Genomic DNA, 16,257 nt, shown 5'->3' with positions numbered 1-16,257 from the left:
CAACATTCTCTCAACTTTAAATTTACACCATTCACCTCATTTTAAGATAAAATTCATAACGCAGATCATACTACTATACACTATCCAACAAGGGGTGCGTACCCTATGCAACTTATGACATTTGATGTGTTGATATCACAAATGTCAAAACTAAATCACTTCATGACTAAAAAAATATATAAGGAGTCATAACTAAACAATATTTAAGGTATAACAAAAAAAAAATGTTATGACCAAAATAATAACTACAATAGATCATAACCAAGTCATAACTAAGAGTCATAATCAAACACAACTTGAGACATATAATAACCAAAGACCTCCTTGGTCTTAAAAATTATAAGAAATCATAACTAAATACAAATATCATAATTGAAACGTAATACATGTTTTAAAATGGAGTGTATTATAGAATTTTTCATAACACAATGGAAATGCTATATGTTTCAAATTTTTTACCAAATGAATGACCAAATGTTTTATATTTGTGACCCCCCAAATTATCAAACTTGATATGATATGGAAACATCAAAGCAAACAATCAACATACCACTCTGTTTTCGCATTCTTCTTCTGTTGTTGCTCTCTCACATTGCAGCCTCCAGCGCCATCGTCACATCTTTACCGGGTTTTAATGGCACTCTTCCCTTCTCACTTGAGACCGGGTCAGTGAGTTTGTTGTTTCCTTCAATTCTTTCTCCCTGTTTGGTTGCTGAGAATGAAATTGAAAGATTTACTGAATTGTATTATGCAATGCAGATATGTGGGTGTGGGTGACATGGATGATGTGCAGCTGTTTTACTATTTTGTGGAGTCTCAGAGGAACCCTGCTCAAGATCCTCTAATGCTTTGGCTTACCGGCGGCCCTGGCTGTTCTTGCCTCTCTGCTTTCTTCTACGAAAGTGGTTCGTTTCTTACCATTTTTACTTACCTAACCAATACGTATATTATTAGAGAAAATTTTAATGTAACAGTGATACAATGTAATTATTAACACGTAAAATCATCGCCTAATAATAAATTACTATATGGGCATACTATAGTGAACCACATCGTGCTGATGATAGGGTAGTTATTGAATTGTGTTGAATGATAGTTACATTACATTTAATTAGTAGAATTCATGAATCCTGTATAGCTATACCACGATGATAACATGTTATCAACGTTAAAGTAGTATCTTTTTCCTTCCTTTGAAAACTGCCAAATGACTTGGAAGATCTATCATCAATTAGTATTGATTTTCAGATCATTGTCAATTAGTAATGTGTTGGGGTTCTTTGTCTTGAAAATCCTTGTCCCTCCCTAATGTATCTCTCAGTCATGTAATATAATTTTTTTAACTTTGAAAAAATTATATTGTGTGATGCAACGATACATAAACATGGTCCTTTCCTTATTTTTTTTTATAATTACAAATGACATGACATGCACACATTGCTTTGAAACTGAAACATCACTCTACAAAGGAAACCAGAGACCAAACTTAAATAAATAGATAAAGATAAGAAAAAAACAGCTTTCAGGTACATCAATTTATCTCATGCATTCATTCCTTTAGCCCAAAAAAAAAGACCAAACCAAGCCTAAAGTCCCATCAAATGGGGTCGGCTATAGGATTCATTGTCATAAGGGATCTGAGCGGCTTTTTTATGTATTGGCTATCGGATACCTAACACACAACCCTCCTCCTTAACCCGGCCTTGGGACCGGCGGAGTTGTTAACAACCCCGGCGGAGTTGGCCCAAAACAAAAACAAAAAAAAAAGGAATCTAATCAAGCTCAAATTATCATAATAAGGAAAACAGAAAACAATTATTTGTGTAGTTCTGTATTCTAGGTTGTTAGATGTAGGAAAGAGGTATCAACACAAGTTCCAATTTTCTTTTATTTTTTTCTTTCTGTTTTCGAAAAAAATGTGGAAAAAGAAAAAGACAAAAGAAAGAGTACAACACCAGACCAATGGTTGAAATTGCAGTTCTTTAATATCTGTAAATTTGACATCAGTAGCTGCAATAACAGTAGTTAGTGAAAGAAAATCAATGTTCAAAACTCGAAACCATGTTACAGTTGAGTGAGTATATAGTAATGTTCTTGAACCCCCAATGAACTAATAAATAATTTTACTATATAGCAGCAAAAAATATGACCTACATTTTGCTTTTGCTTTTTTATTTATTATTATTTTTAAATGATTGCATATAGGTCCAGTATATTTTGAATTTGAGGGCTACAAAGGTGGCTTACCAACGTTGCGTTTGAACGAATATACATGGACTCAGGTGGAATTTGTTCTAATCTTTATGCAAATTGTGCATTTTGTTAATTTATTACTTATAATTAACCCGTTTAGAAATTTCTCTAGTTGTGACTAAAAAGCAGTGACGATTTTTCACAGCGCGCCAATATACTATATGTAGATGCACCTGTTGGGACCGGATTCTCTTACTCAGAATCCCAAGAAGGTTACTATGTGGATGACTATAAATCAGCAAAACAGATATATGAATTTTTAAGAAAGGTGTGTTTTGTTTTGTTTACCAAAATATTATATATATCACCCATTCTAAACTTGAGTAATGGCTGATTGATTTTATTGGTTTCTAACTGTGCTGTGTGCAGTGGTTGAAAAGCCATCCTGAATTTTTGGAAAATAATCTATACATTGGTGGTGATTCTTATTCAGGCATAATATTACCAATGGTCGTTCAAGAGATCATCGATGGTAGGCATCTTCTCAACTATCTTATTTGCACATCCCAATCACAAAATGATTCACGGACAATATATAAGAAGTTAGGGCCTACAAGCAGGTCCTACATGTGGGATCACACCATCTTATTACTTGTCTGTAAACTATTATGTGAATGGCTTTAGTTATTTAACTAAAACCATTTTTCCTATAGTATTGGGTCTCTATTGAGTAACAAGGGATGTTGCCCCGCAAAACAATTTAGTTTCGAGGCTTTGAGACCAAAATCACACCATTTTGAGGCGCAACACCGCTGCTACTAGTGGGGACCCCAAAAAACCATTGGAACATCAGTTCTTAATATTGGTTTTTATTCTTTATGGTTTTGCAGGTAATGAATTGGGAAGGCAGCCATATATGAACCTTAAAGTAAATGAACCTAACCTTGAACTTGAATTTTCTTTCAATTTAGCCAACTTCAAACTGAACATTGTCTTATGCTCAACATTTGGAATTGGGAATGTTCCTTCCTATGTCAAAAAAATCATTATATTTTCAAGGTTCCTAAATTATAGTCCGCTGTGATGTTCTTAAAAATGCTGTCAGGGATATATTCTTGGAAATCCAGTGACAGATTCATATGTCGATGATGATTCAAGAATTCCATTTGCTTACAGGCTAACACTTATTTCTGAGGACCTGTATCGGGTGAGTTCACGTTTCATCTTGTTTTCTTTCCTCATAAGTTTGTTAGGTTTTTGTAATTAGCAATTTCGTTTGACAAAATTTCTTTTAGTTGTAATTTTATTTGCTCTTTTGTTTTAGTGAGGCCATGAGTGTTTAGATGCGAATCCACCCCGAATTATGCTTATGTAGAGGAGTTTGTACTAATATTTCGTATCTTGAGCATTCCTTATTTTCCACTTCACTGACCATGCCCCTGACGGGTCCAGGGGCTAAGCAAGGTCGAGGGATTGCACGCTCAAGTAGTCATTTGTGCGCTTGAGCGGTAAAGTGGTTTATTCAGTATCTCTGCCTGCATTTTGAACTTCTAGGAGACACGTTTTATCACTCGAGCGATAGATGTTGCGCTCAAGTGGTTGGCCTATATGTTTGCACTGCCTCACACCGCTCGAGCGGTAAAGTGGTGGCTCAAGCGGTCTTCATGACTTTGTTTAGTATAAAGTGCGTTGTTTGCTAGTTTTAGGGTTTAACTCGTCCAGATTCTCAAAGAGGAGTAAAATACAGAGTGTTCTATATTGGAAGGTGTTTTATGTTAGTTTTCTTGATGTATAGAAGGTGATCGTTTGATCAATGAACTATATATTGACAAACATCAAGGGTTATTTTGTTATTTCATTCACTAAAAGAGAGAGAAGTGTTTTTCGGTGGATTCTGGGAAACTTGGGCCTGAAGCTTTGGTAGATTCCGGAGTGGTTCATTATCGTGGATTTGACATCGACGTTATGGATTCAATATTGAGTAAAGCAATTCCATGGTGAAGACGGTTGCGGAAGAGACACATTGAGATCGGTTCAATTCGAGCGTGGATTCACTAAGTAATTGAGAGTTCTCGTGTGTAATTCTTTTTGTTTTCTTAGTGGATTGTTTTGTGGCTTTAGCCCGTGATTTTTTTTTATCACAATTGGAGGAGTCCAATTGTGGCTTTTTCCACATTAAATCGTTATGCTGATTTCTTGTTGATTGTTTGATTAGGATTACTATTCATTGTTTAAAAATGAATCATAATCACAAACCAATAGCTCCGGGGTTTTTAGATTTCAAAGTTCTTCCTCAAGTCTTCATGGAACCATAATACATAGATTCGTAGACACAAGAAGCTGAAAAATATTAGGTATGTTTGGTTAATTTAATAGATTTGTGCATTTTCACATGCTAAATCTTTAGAGGTCTTGTTTCAAAAAGGCCTTTTAGCAACAATGAGCATTTTGGTAAAGGGTCTAAGGAAATTTCTTCCAAGCATTTTGGTAATGTTTTTTATTTTTTTCCCACATCCATTTTCAAGAAAACCTTTGGACACTTCTGTTAATGGATCTTTTAATTTTTGTTTTCAGTTTTGTTCTATAGTTTTAGACTTCATACAATCATGAAACTTATCATTTTCTCTATTTGCCTTTGTGCATTTCGCTTAACTAATTGTCCCTGGTTTTCAAGCCATCAAGAACCATATGATCAAATATTACATTAAAAAGCTCATATCTTTCAATTGAATGGTATCATTCTAAATGAAAGATTGGTAAGGAGGGAGAGAGAAAAGAGAGAGACTGGAAAGACAGATTTGTATAATCACTATCTGTTATTATGTTTGTGTGTAGTTACAAGAGAATGAGTTCTCTCTCTTTATAGAGAGGAGCAGGAGACAATTGGAATACTGGAGCACCGAAAGCATACAAATATACATTACAATAATACAAAGGCGTCTGTCAAAGCTGAAGGTGGTAGTGGGTCTGTCAAAGCTGAAGGTGGTAGTGGATGAGCTCTTTACAGCTACAAAGGTGAGCTCTCTTTACAGCCTACACATGCACTGAAGTGTATAGTATATTATATGTTAACTGCCCCCCGCAAACTCAAGGAGGGTAGGCATCGACCAAGTTGAGTTTGAAAACAAGAGCACGGAAGCGCCCAGGAGGATGAGCCTTGGTGAAAATATCAGCAGGTTGATCGGCAGAAGCAATGGGGAGAAGATGAACAGTACCACGTGTAACATGCTGTCGAATGAAATGACAATCAATCTCAATATGCTTGATGCGATCATAAAACACATCATTGTGAGCAATCTGAATGGCACTCTGATTGTCACAATAAAGAGGGGTAGCGCCAGAAGAGGAAATACCCATATCAGTGAGGAGCCAGCGAAGCCAGAGAAGTTCCTGAGTAGTATCAGCGGGGGCTCGGTATTCAGCTTCGGTGCTAGAACGGGCAGTGAGGGATTGCTTTTTGCTACGCCAAGTAAGAAGAGAATCCCCTAAGAAGAAACAAAATCCCGTGGTGGAGCGTCGATCCGTAGGATCCCCAGCCCAATCAGCATCAGAGAAGGCACGCAGTTCAAGAGATGAGGAAGCAGAGTAGTGAAGGCCATGGAACAGGGTGCCTTTGATGTATCGAATGATGTGGAGTAGAGCCGTATAGTGGGGAGTACGAGGAGCCGACATGTACTGACTAACAATGTGAACAGCATAGGCAATGTCAGGACGAGTCATTGTGAGATAGACAAGACTACCGACGAGCTGACGATAAAGAGTAGCATCAGGGAGGAGTGCCCCATCGAGAGGAGTGAGACGAATCTAAAGATCAACTGGAGTAGATGTAGTTTTGCAATCAGTAAGACCAGCACGAGCCAGAAGATCGGATGCATATTTGGCCTGAGATAAATAAGAGCCAGTAGAATCATGAGAGACTTCAAGGCCTAAAAAGTAGTTGAGAGTACCAAGGTCCTTCATCTCAAACTGACGGTGGAGAAAATGTTTGAGGTGGAGAATACCAGCTGCATCATTACCAGTGATAATCATATCATCCACATACAGAAGGAGAAGAGTGGTACCATGAGGAGTAGTCCGTATGAAAAGAGCAGAGTCATAGGAGCTAGAGGTGAGCCCGAAGTCATGAATGGTAGAACTGAACTTAGCAAACCAGGCGCGGGGTGCTTGCTTGAGGCCATAGAGGGCGCGCTGTAGTTTGCAAACCTTATGAGGGGGAAAAGTAGACCCAGGTGGAGGTTGCATGTAGACCTCCTCAAGAAGAGTACCATTCAGGAAGGCATTTTTGACATTCATTTGAAAAAGCTCCCAGTGGCGAGCAGCAGCAACAGCCAGTAAACTGCGAACAGAGGTAAGCCGAGCAACAGGGGAGAAGGTTTCCTCATAATCAATCCCATATTCCTGGTTGAAACCCTTGGCAACAAGACGAGCTTTGTAGCGTTCAATAGAGCCATCAGAATGAGTCTTGATTTTGTAAACCCATTTGCAGCCAAACGCAGTTTTGCCAGGAGGAAGGTCAACAAGATCCCAAGTATGAGTTTTGTCCAAAGCCTGAAGTTCATCAGTCATAGCTTGCTGCCAAAGAGGATTAGTACAAGCCTCACGATAGGAGGTAGGTTCATAAGTAGAAAAGGCAGCAGACCCAACAATATAATCACGAAGGTGGATAGGAGGTTGAGTTACCCGGTGTGGTCGACCCGTAGAAGGATCGGTGGGAGGAAGAACTGGTGGAGAAGAAGGTGGTGCAGGGAGAGGTGGACCTTCAGGGAAAGCAGTCTGGTCGGGAGCAGGAGTGAGCGAGGGCGTCTCAATGAAGGAGGGACCTGTATCAAAATCATCAGAGAAGAGATCGATGGAAGGATTAGTAAACAGTACATTAGTGGAAAGTGCAGGTAAGTGAAAGGAGGAAAGAGGGGAAAACATTTGGTGCTCCCAAAAAACGACATGGCGGGAGATACGAAGACGTTTAGAGAGAGGGTCCCAACAGCGAAAACCTTTATGTTCAATTCCATACCCAAGAAAGCAACAAAGACGAGAACGCGGTTCAAGCTTGGTGCGTTCATGAGATTGGAGGAGAACAAAGCAGGCAGAACCAAAAACCCGAAGATTAGCATATGGAGGGGGAGTGCCATGCAGACGTTCAAAGGGAGTTTGATTATGGATGACAGGGGAAGGAGCACAATTGATAGTGTAGACAGCAGTGAGGGCAGCTTCCCCCCAAAAGTTTTCAGGGCAGGAAGAAGAGAGAAGGAGAGCGCGAGTAGTGTCAAGAATATGCCTATGTTTCCGTTCAGCACGACCATTTTGCTGGGACGTGCCAGCACAGGAACGATGAGGCAATGTACCATGACTCTGAAAAAAAGAAAGGAAATCTGAATCCCGATATTCCATAGCATTATCGGAGCGAAAAAGTTTGATGGTTTTAGAAAATTGGGTGTGGATCATTTGGGCAAATCGATAATAAAGGGTTTTGAGGTCAGACCGAGTTTTCATGAGAAAAATCCAAGTAAACCGTGAAAAATCATCAATGAAAACAACAAAATAACGAGATCCCCCCATAGTAGTGGTAGGGGAAGGGCCCCAAATATCCGAATGTATAAGATCAAAAGGTGCACAGGAAACAGAAGTACTTTTATTGAATGATAAAGCAGGTTGTTTGGCAAGTTGACAGGGTATACAATTGAAAGTATCTGGAATTACATGACCCAATTGTCCACTAGAAACCAAAGACTTTAAGCGAGTAATAGAAATATGTCCTAAGCGACAATGCCAAAGATGAAAAGGAGATAATGAGGAAGCAGATGCAGGAGCAGCGATCTGAGGAGAGGCAGGAACATGAAGGTGAATGAGCTCATAGAGACGTCCGTGCTTACGGCCGATCCCAATAGTCTGCCTCGTCTGAGGGTCCTGCACCAAACAATGAGTAGCAGAAAAGTGACAGTTAGACCAAGTTCACATAATTGACCAATAGATATAAGATTTAAAGTAAGAGCAGGGATATGATAAACTTGAGGTAAAGTTAAGGAAGATGTGGAAACAGTACCAAGATGACGGACAGGCATGAGAGAACCATCAGCAGTTTGAATGGAGGGAATATGAGGAGATGAAGAGATGGAAGAAAATATAGTGGAACTGGAGGTCATATGATTACAACAGGCAGAATCAAAATACCAAGAAGAGTTACCTGGAATTACAGACAAAGCAGTAGGAGGAGGTGTACCAGAAGGGGAGAGAAGGTGTTTGAACATGGCCTCAACATCCGTTGGAGAAAAGAGAGGGGCAGACGGAGCCGGAGACTCAGAAAAACCCTTAGCAGCAACAGCAGCAGTGGCGGTGTGAGGAGACGGATTGCCAGAATGAGGTTGTTTCCTGGAACGATGAAAGCTCCCCCGAGAAGAACCACCGCGAGAAGAGTGGCTGTTGGAGGATGAGCGGGATGGATGGCAAAAGCAATCCTGTTGCAGATGACCAGGACTAAGTTTGTTGCAATATCGGCAGGTTCTGACCGGGCAATTGACCAGGAGATGTGTGGAAGGAAGGCCCCGATTCTGACAGTAGAGGCAGGCAGTGGTCCGCTGGGTGAATGATGGCCGGTACGGGGGAGTGGCAAGAACAGAGTCCACATGATGAGTTTGGAGAGTACCAAGACGAGTCTCTTCTGATAGCAACTCAGAAATAGCTTGTTCCAGAGTGGGCAAGGGATGGCGATAAAGAAGAGAGGCACGTACGGGCTCAAAAGATGAAGTGAGAGCCATAAGAAAGTGCACCAACCTTTGCTGATTACGATAAGCAGTAAATAAAACAGCATCTTCTCGGTGAGGCCAAGTCGGTTCGGAAAGAGCAAGCTGGTCCCAAACGGAGTACATTTGAGAGAGGAAGTCATTGATGGACTGACTAGATTCTTGGCGCATCCGATGAAGTTGGCTCTAAAGTTGATATTGATGAGCAAGACCAGTAGTCTGGTATCGTTCTTTCAAAAAATCCCAGATGTCTTTTGCAGGAGTAGTGACAGAGTCAAGCTGAAAGCGACCAAACTGAAGATTGATAGAGGTAACAGAAGTATTTCGAAACCAGGTAATGATTTGGTAATTCTTACTGTCCCATTCCTCAAGGCGATCTTCATATGTGGGAGTAGCAGGAGAAACAGTGGTTTCAGCAGTGTCTTTGACCGGTTGGGTCATGTCCCCGGTGATAATTCGCCAGAGCTTCTTTCCTTTGAAGAAGGAAGACATGGCTTGGGCCCATAGAACATAGTTGGAACCATCCAAAATAACGGAAATGGGATGGGAGGCATCAGGACGATCCATAATAATAGTGGAGTAGGGCTAAATAGATAGGGATAGACCTGTAGGAGCAAAATTAGGTAAAACAGAGTGTACCAGTGAGTCCGGAAGGTCGAAAATAGCTAGGAAAGGTGGGCTGTGTAGAGATGATGTCAGCAGGATGGAAAATGATGTCAGCGGCGCACGTTAGCAGGGAGGGCGTGCGCCGCACGGTAGCAGAGGGGGTTGGCGGCGTATGGTAGCAGAATGGCGCACGCGGGTGCACAATAGCGGAACGGCGCACGCGCGGCTCACGGTAGACGAACGGCGCACGCGGGTGCACGGTAGCAGGCGCGGCGCACGACAGGGCAGGATGGAAGGCGCGTGGCAGCACGTGTGAGCGTGGCAACGGAAGCAGAGACGCGCCGAGCAATGGAGCGGCACGTGAGAGCGCGTGAGAGCTTTTCTGGTGATGGGCTTGGTGCCGTTGGAATCGTAAGGAGATTCCGAGCTGTTTGGTGTATTCCACTGTGTACGGGACTAAGCACCAAAATTGAGAGATGCCAGAATTGTATTTCTGGGCTCTGATACCATGAAAGATTGGTAAGGAGGGAGAGAGAAAAGAGAGAGACTGGAAAGACAGATTTGTATAATCACTATCTGTTGTTATGTTTGTGTGTAGTTACAAGAGAATGAGTTCTCTCTCTTTATAGAGAGGAGAAGGAGACAATTGGAATACTGGAGCACTGAAAGCATACAAATATACATTACAATAATACAAAGGCGTCTGTCAAAGCTGAAGGTGGTAGTGGGTCTGTCAAAGCTGAAGGTGGTAGTGGATGAGCTCTTTACAGCTACAAAGGTGAGCTCTCTTTACAGCCTACACATGCACTGAAGTGTATAGTATATTATATGTACACTAAAAGATCTGCAATCTTTTTTGAATTTTCAAGGCAGCAAAAGCAAGTTGCAATGGTGATTATGTGAATATAGATAATGAAGATTGTAAATTAAATATGGAAGCCATTGATGAGGTTACAAGGGCTATCATTTTATTTATTTATTTTTCTTCTCAGTCTTTAGTTTGAAGATACTGAGAACAAGGATTATATTTTTAATATACAGTTGATCCTAGACATAAATTTGGTACAAGTTTTGGAACCTTATTGTGAGGACACACCCCCGAGACCACATGAGGGAAAATGGCGTCAAAGATCTCTCAAAGAGCACCCTAAAGATCCCCTCCGCTTACAACCTATTGGTCCTGCATATTTTTGCCGGGTAAACCTACCTTGTAACACAAAAATTCTTGTTTAATTTTTCTTTTGGTATGCAATTTCATTTCTTATTTAGTCAAATAAAATAATAAAAAGCCCAACTAGTCTTCTTCTTTTATAGGATTACCTTTATGTTCTCTCCGAGATATGGGCAAATAACGAGACTGTCCAAGAAGCTCTCAATGTTCGATCGGTATGTAGAACTAATGAAACATCAAATTTCACATACTGGAGAAAATTTTGATCAGTAAAATTTTTATGACACTAAATATTGAACAGGGGACAGTAGGAGTTTGGCAGAGATGCAATGGCAGCTTAGCTTATACAAAAGATGTAACAAGTACTATCGCTTATCATCAGAATCTAACTGCAGCTTCCCTCCGAGCTTTCATATATAGGTCAAATCTTTTTTCTTTCTCTCTCTCTCTCTCTCTCTTTTTTTTTTTTTTTTTTTGTTGTGTGTGTGTGTAACTTCTTGGTTAATTTCCATTAATTTGCAAAATCTCGAAGGTTTTATAGAGTTACTGCCTATCAAGAAATAATATTTAGGGTTTCAAATACAAAGCCAAAGGTGGCCAGTATAAGTAAAATTTGATCTTAATTATCTTTCTCTTGATTTAAATTGATCTCTTTTGCTAACAATTTATTGAGTCCTAATACATCAAGAATTACACCTACAGGATTTGGGAAACTATAATCCCTTAAAAGCACTGTTACATTAGTACTCATTGAATGAACTTTTTTTTGGTTTTTCAAATTCTATGCAATGGTGATCATGATATGTCAGTTCCACACATCGGTACACAACAATGGATTAATACTCTAAATTTGACTCTAAGTAACGTTTGGCGAGCATGGTTTGTCGATGCTCAAGTTGCAGGGTGGGTTTTCTCAATCTGCTCATTTTTTACTTTTTATTTTTTATATCTACCGCTTTCTTCTTCTCTTTCATGTGGGCATACATGTACAATTTGACATATATATATATATATATATATATATTGTACATTGAAATGTTTCACAATCTTAACCTTATTTTTTTCATGTAGATATGTGAGGAGGTTTACAAAAGACAATTATGCTTTGACGTATGCAACTGTGAAGGCAAGTTACCAAAACCTTTCCCTTTGTTTCTTCTCTCCATTATCTACAGCTTGAAAATAATGACTTCAAATGTATTTTATGTTAGATTTCAATAGAAACCCCAAATCCCAAGCTTCTTGTGGAATAATCGAAATGAGAAAACAAAAGCAAGAAGAAGGAAAAAAAATCAATCACACAAACAAGAAAAGACACAAATAGTTCAACAAGATTGTCTACGCTCACGGCTCACACCAGTTTCACTACGTCAGAAAAACAAAAGAGAGAGTACAACAGCCGCTGCTACAGAACACAACATTGTATAATGCTAGGGTTTACGTCAACAATTACCAAAAACCCAACAAAGATCTCATGTCAGACCAAAAGAACAAAGCAATAATAATAGTAAACGCGAACCTAATGCCATTAATATTGATAATTTAAGTAGTAGAGAACCCTATAGCAGTTGTTGTCTTACGCCTCCAATCTTTTCTTACTCTTGTCTCCACACTGATGAGAAAGAAGAGGCTAGAGTCTGGAGTCAGGACTTCAATCACATTTATGAAGTCCCAATTCTATAATTGTCTATTCATAAATATATAGAATTTGAAGTAGGCTTTTAAATTGATTTTTATAGTGCATGTAATACGAAAAAAATATGGGCTTTTAGAGACGGGCTTGACTGACACCACTCAAATTTTAGTTGGTAGTACTATACATATGATCTATGTAGGCTCATCTAAAAATAAATAAATAAATAAAATCTAACATTTTATGTATATTGTACAGGGGGCAGGTCATGTAGCTCCAGAATACAAGCAAAAGGAATGTTACACCATGATCGATAGGTGGTTTGCTTATTATCCTCTGTAATTTACAAATAACTTCCTCTGCTTGCCATCTATGGATGAGAGTGTGTGTAAGTATCACTAGAAATTTGGCTCCTCTTCGTTTCTAGTGTTAAAACTACTATCTGTTAATGCCATGTATTCTTGAGCTTGAGATACAAACCAAAACAACAACAATGAATGTGTCTCAGTTCATATTTTTTTTTAAAGTAAGTGTATCCATGAATTCGGATATGGATTTGGATTTTGGATTTATCATGTTGGACATGAGACTTGGATTTGAAATCAGTAAGTTGTGACACTTACGTCTACAAATTGATACATTGAATGAGTTAGTACTTTTCAGTTAATAAATGGTTCTTGAAGGTTCTTACAGATGGTAATTTCCATTAATTTCATAAGGATTTCGCATAATTTTTTTTTTCATTTTTAATTTGGCATGTTTCTAAATACATGTGTTATGTTTTATAATTATTGGCTATTATTTCATATTACTAGTTCCCCCCAATCTAGGTTTCATTCAAGTTAGTCCACATTGTACTTTATTGAAGATAAAATGGGACATAAATATTAAGAGAAATAAAGAAAAGCTTCGCTCATCTCCTACCTTAATAGCTTTAAAAACCCTTCTGAAGAGGAAGTGTTTCTGACCTTGTTTAACCACCATTTTGTTTTGACATCAAATACCATTTGCCACTTCATCCAATGTATTTTCCTACTTTTACCATTTCCATTCCACCGTAACATGGCTGCCATCATGGACAAATCTTTGTGAAACCCTATAAGCAAATTCAAGGGGTGGATTGCCTAAGGGATAGGAAAGTGGTAGTTAGTGACCAAAGTTGCACAAGGAATAGGAGGAGAGAGGAGAGAGAAGAGAAGAGAGAGAAGGGAAGAATAAGGCATTTTGGTGCATTCAATAGATTCTACTCTCTTGTAGTTTATTTATTTTTATTCTTTCCAACCTTGCTCTAATTAAAATTTTGGACAATTACGACAAGGAACATATAGTTTACCCCTCTGTCATTTTGACCCCTAGAGTTTTAATTAATTTGAATTCAACCTTCATTTTTGAAATAATGTCAATTTAGTCCAACTAAAACCAACCATTAGCTTTTTTGACTAAAAGCACACGAGCAACATATTTCGTACTTTTAGTGGCAAAATTGTAAGTTTGCCCATGCCCTGTACAACTAAAATGAGTTCACTCATTCAAAAAAATAAACCATATGACTCAGTGAGCCATGTACGTACGTGTATGTATGTATATATATATATATATATAAAGAGAGAGAGAGTGCTAAAGAGAGACAAACAAAAAGAGGAGTTGGGAAGGAAAAACGTCTACAGTTAACGAGAGATAATGGGCACAACTGTGATACAAAATGCAACAAGGGGGCGATGTTGGAGACTAAGGAAAGAAGTGGCGTGGCAAACCTAGAGAGAGAAAGAGAGAGAGAGAGAGAGAGAGAGAGAGAGAGAGAGGGGTGGCGTAAAAAATCTAGGAATAAGAAAGGAAAGTATTTCGACTCTCATTCTAGTTCAAGATGTGATTTTGATTATTTTTCATTTTGGTCCAAGACGCCATACCTAATTCAAATTCTTGATCCTCATACCTTTTTCTTTTGATTTTGATGGTTGTGAATAGTGTTGTTGGTGGTTGTGGGTGTTTGGTGGAGTTGTTTGGTGGTGGTGAGGTGTTTGGTGGCAAATGGTGGCAAATGTTATTATGGGTGGAGGAGGTGAATGCTGGTGATAGTGGAGTCAGGTGGCGGGTGGAGGAGGTGATCAGTGGTTGGTGGTGATGGAATTAATGGGGGGCAAGTAGAGGAGGTGCATGGTGGTAGGTGGCTAGTAAATGTTTCAAGGAGATGAAAGGGGAAGAGATTTAAAATGTCTATTTTGACCTTGAAAATGGTCATACGTGGACATGACTATTTTTTATTAAAAACTTAATAGATGTTATCGATTGAACCAAAGTGAGGTAAAGTAAAGGGAAAATATATTCATAGTTCTTATAGTTAGATTCTTGTGTCAATTTCATCTTTGTAATTCTAATGACAATTTTATTCTTAAAATTTTCACATTTTATTAGTTTATCTAATTGATAACGCCTATTTAGAAATTGCACTGAAGTTAGGAGACAAAATTGTCTACTCACTCCTCTTAAATTTACTAAGCAGGTTGGTGTCTGATTTGGAATCATCTATTTTGAATGGACCATTCATTGTGCTTTTATTTTTTGTTCAATTTCATATTTTTAAGGGTTAATTATACTAAGATTCCTTCAACCATTAACAAATATCACATTATCCTCTATAATTTATGAACTCATACATATTGATCCTTCAACAATAAAAACGTACAAATACACCATTTTTAAAGGTGCTCAATAAGAAGTGAAAATGATACATTTTAATAATTAAAAGGTTCACAATGTACAAGTTCACGGATGAAGTAGTTAAGTTAACATTTACGAATAGTGGAGGGGGTATTCTTGTAATTAACCCTATTTTCAATTGAACTACTGATAAAGTGAAAAATGCCAAAATTGATACAATTGAAACTAAAGAAATGAAATTGACATAACTAATAAAAAAAATTGCAAAGTACACATGTACAATTTTTTCTAAAATAAGAAAATCCGGAGTTAAAATTAAATAAATGAAAAATATAATCATCAAAGTAATAGTTCAAGTATAATTTGGTTTAAATATTTTTTTCCCACGGATTTGCAATAATTAGCCCCATAATACTACTAATTTATAATTTTCTCCTAAAAAAAAAAATTTGCATGATAGCCTGAAGTATCCCAGCATGTGGTGGGATTAATTATTGGAGCCATCACAACAATGATACACTCGGACCATCACCAGCTTATTATCTTATTTTAATTTTGTTAATATTATATTTTGGTATATTATAGGTTTATTCAATTTTTATTGTACATATGTACCTAAATATAAGTATTCAAACTATCTTTAAATTAAAATAATTGTAATCCAATAATTAATTTTTAAAAATTCAACTCATTAACCTAATTTAAACTAATATTAAATCAACTAAATAAAATTAGATGATTAGTATTTTATGGTAGAATGCCTTCAAATTGTATTTTGAATTAAAATTATTTCAATATGACGCTTATAGTTTTAAAAAATAAAAATTTTAATTTAATTGAATTTATGTGGCGAAAAAATACATGATATGACATGTTTTAGAACAACACAGTAAATTTTAAAAAGTTCAATTGTTAAACATTTATCGTGCTTATTTTGGAAAGTGTTTAAAAAAATATATAAAAAAATCTAATTTATTGATTTTTTTTTGCTTTTTTTGGGCTTTTTTTGCCTTTTTTTTTCTCTAAAATGTGTAAAAAAAATAGAAAGGTAATATGATCTAAATAAATTAATAAATCGATAAACTTATTTTTTTTCCTAATTGTCAAAATAGAAACATAACTATGGAGGTGAGAAGGGTCCGGTATTAGATGATGTAAAAGGATTGTTTGCTGTGATTTATCTAAGTTGTTTATAATTTCAGTTATTTTAGTAGTTTTGTGTCAGATTATTTTGTATAATTTCTTCTTAAAATTTATTA

The 16,257-nt window shown here is 37.6% G+C and overlaps 1 protein-coding gene across 2 annotated transcripts; it reads left to right on the top strand.

Moving 5' to 3' along the window:
• Positions 1-490: 490 nt before the first annotated feature.
• On the top strand, positions 491-12,833 carry LOC114285392 (serine carboxypeptidase-like 18). 2 transcript variants are annotated; one of them, XM_082920601.1, is made up of 13 exons: positions 491-665; positions 760-905; positions 2,206-2,282; positions 2,399-2,521; positions 2,623-2,725; positions 3,084-3,121; positions 3,299-3,400; positions 10,406-10,486; positions 10,578-10,733; positions 10,851-10,922; positions 11,009-11,127; positions 11,779-11,833; positions 12,599-12,833. In XM_082920601.1, the coding sequence occupies exons 1-13, from the start codon at positions 520-522 to the stop codon at positions 12,680-12,682; spliced, it is 1,302 nt and encodes a 433-aa protein (XP_082776727.1). In that variant the 5' UTR covers positions 491-519; the 3' UTR covers positions 12,683-12,833. The 2 variants fall into 2 exon arrangements, with proteins under 2 accessions (XP_082776727.1, XP_082776728.1); XM_082920602.1 differs by lacking the exon at positions 10,406-10,486.
• The last annotated feature ends 3,424 nt before the right edge of the window (positions 12,834-16,257 follow it).

The sequence above is a fragment of the Camellia sinensis genome, chromosome 3 (assembly GCF_055761805.1).
Source record: "Camellia sinensis isolate YWXY chromosome 3, ASM5576180v1, whole genome shotgun sequence".
Lineage (NCBI taxonomy): Eukaryota > Viridiplantae > Streptophyta > Magnoliopsida > Ericales > Theaceae > Camellia > Camellia sinensis.
This window is presented reverse-complemented; position numbering and strand designations above follow the sequence as displayed.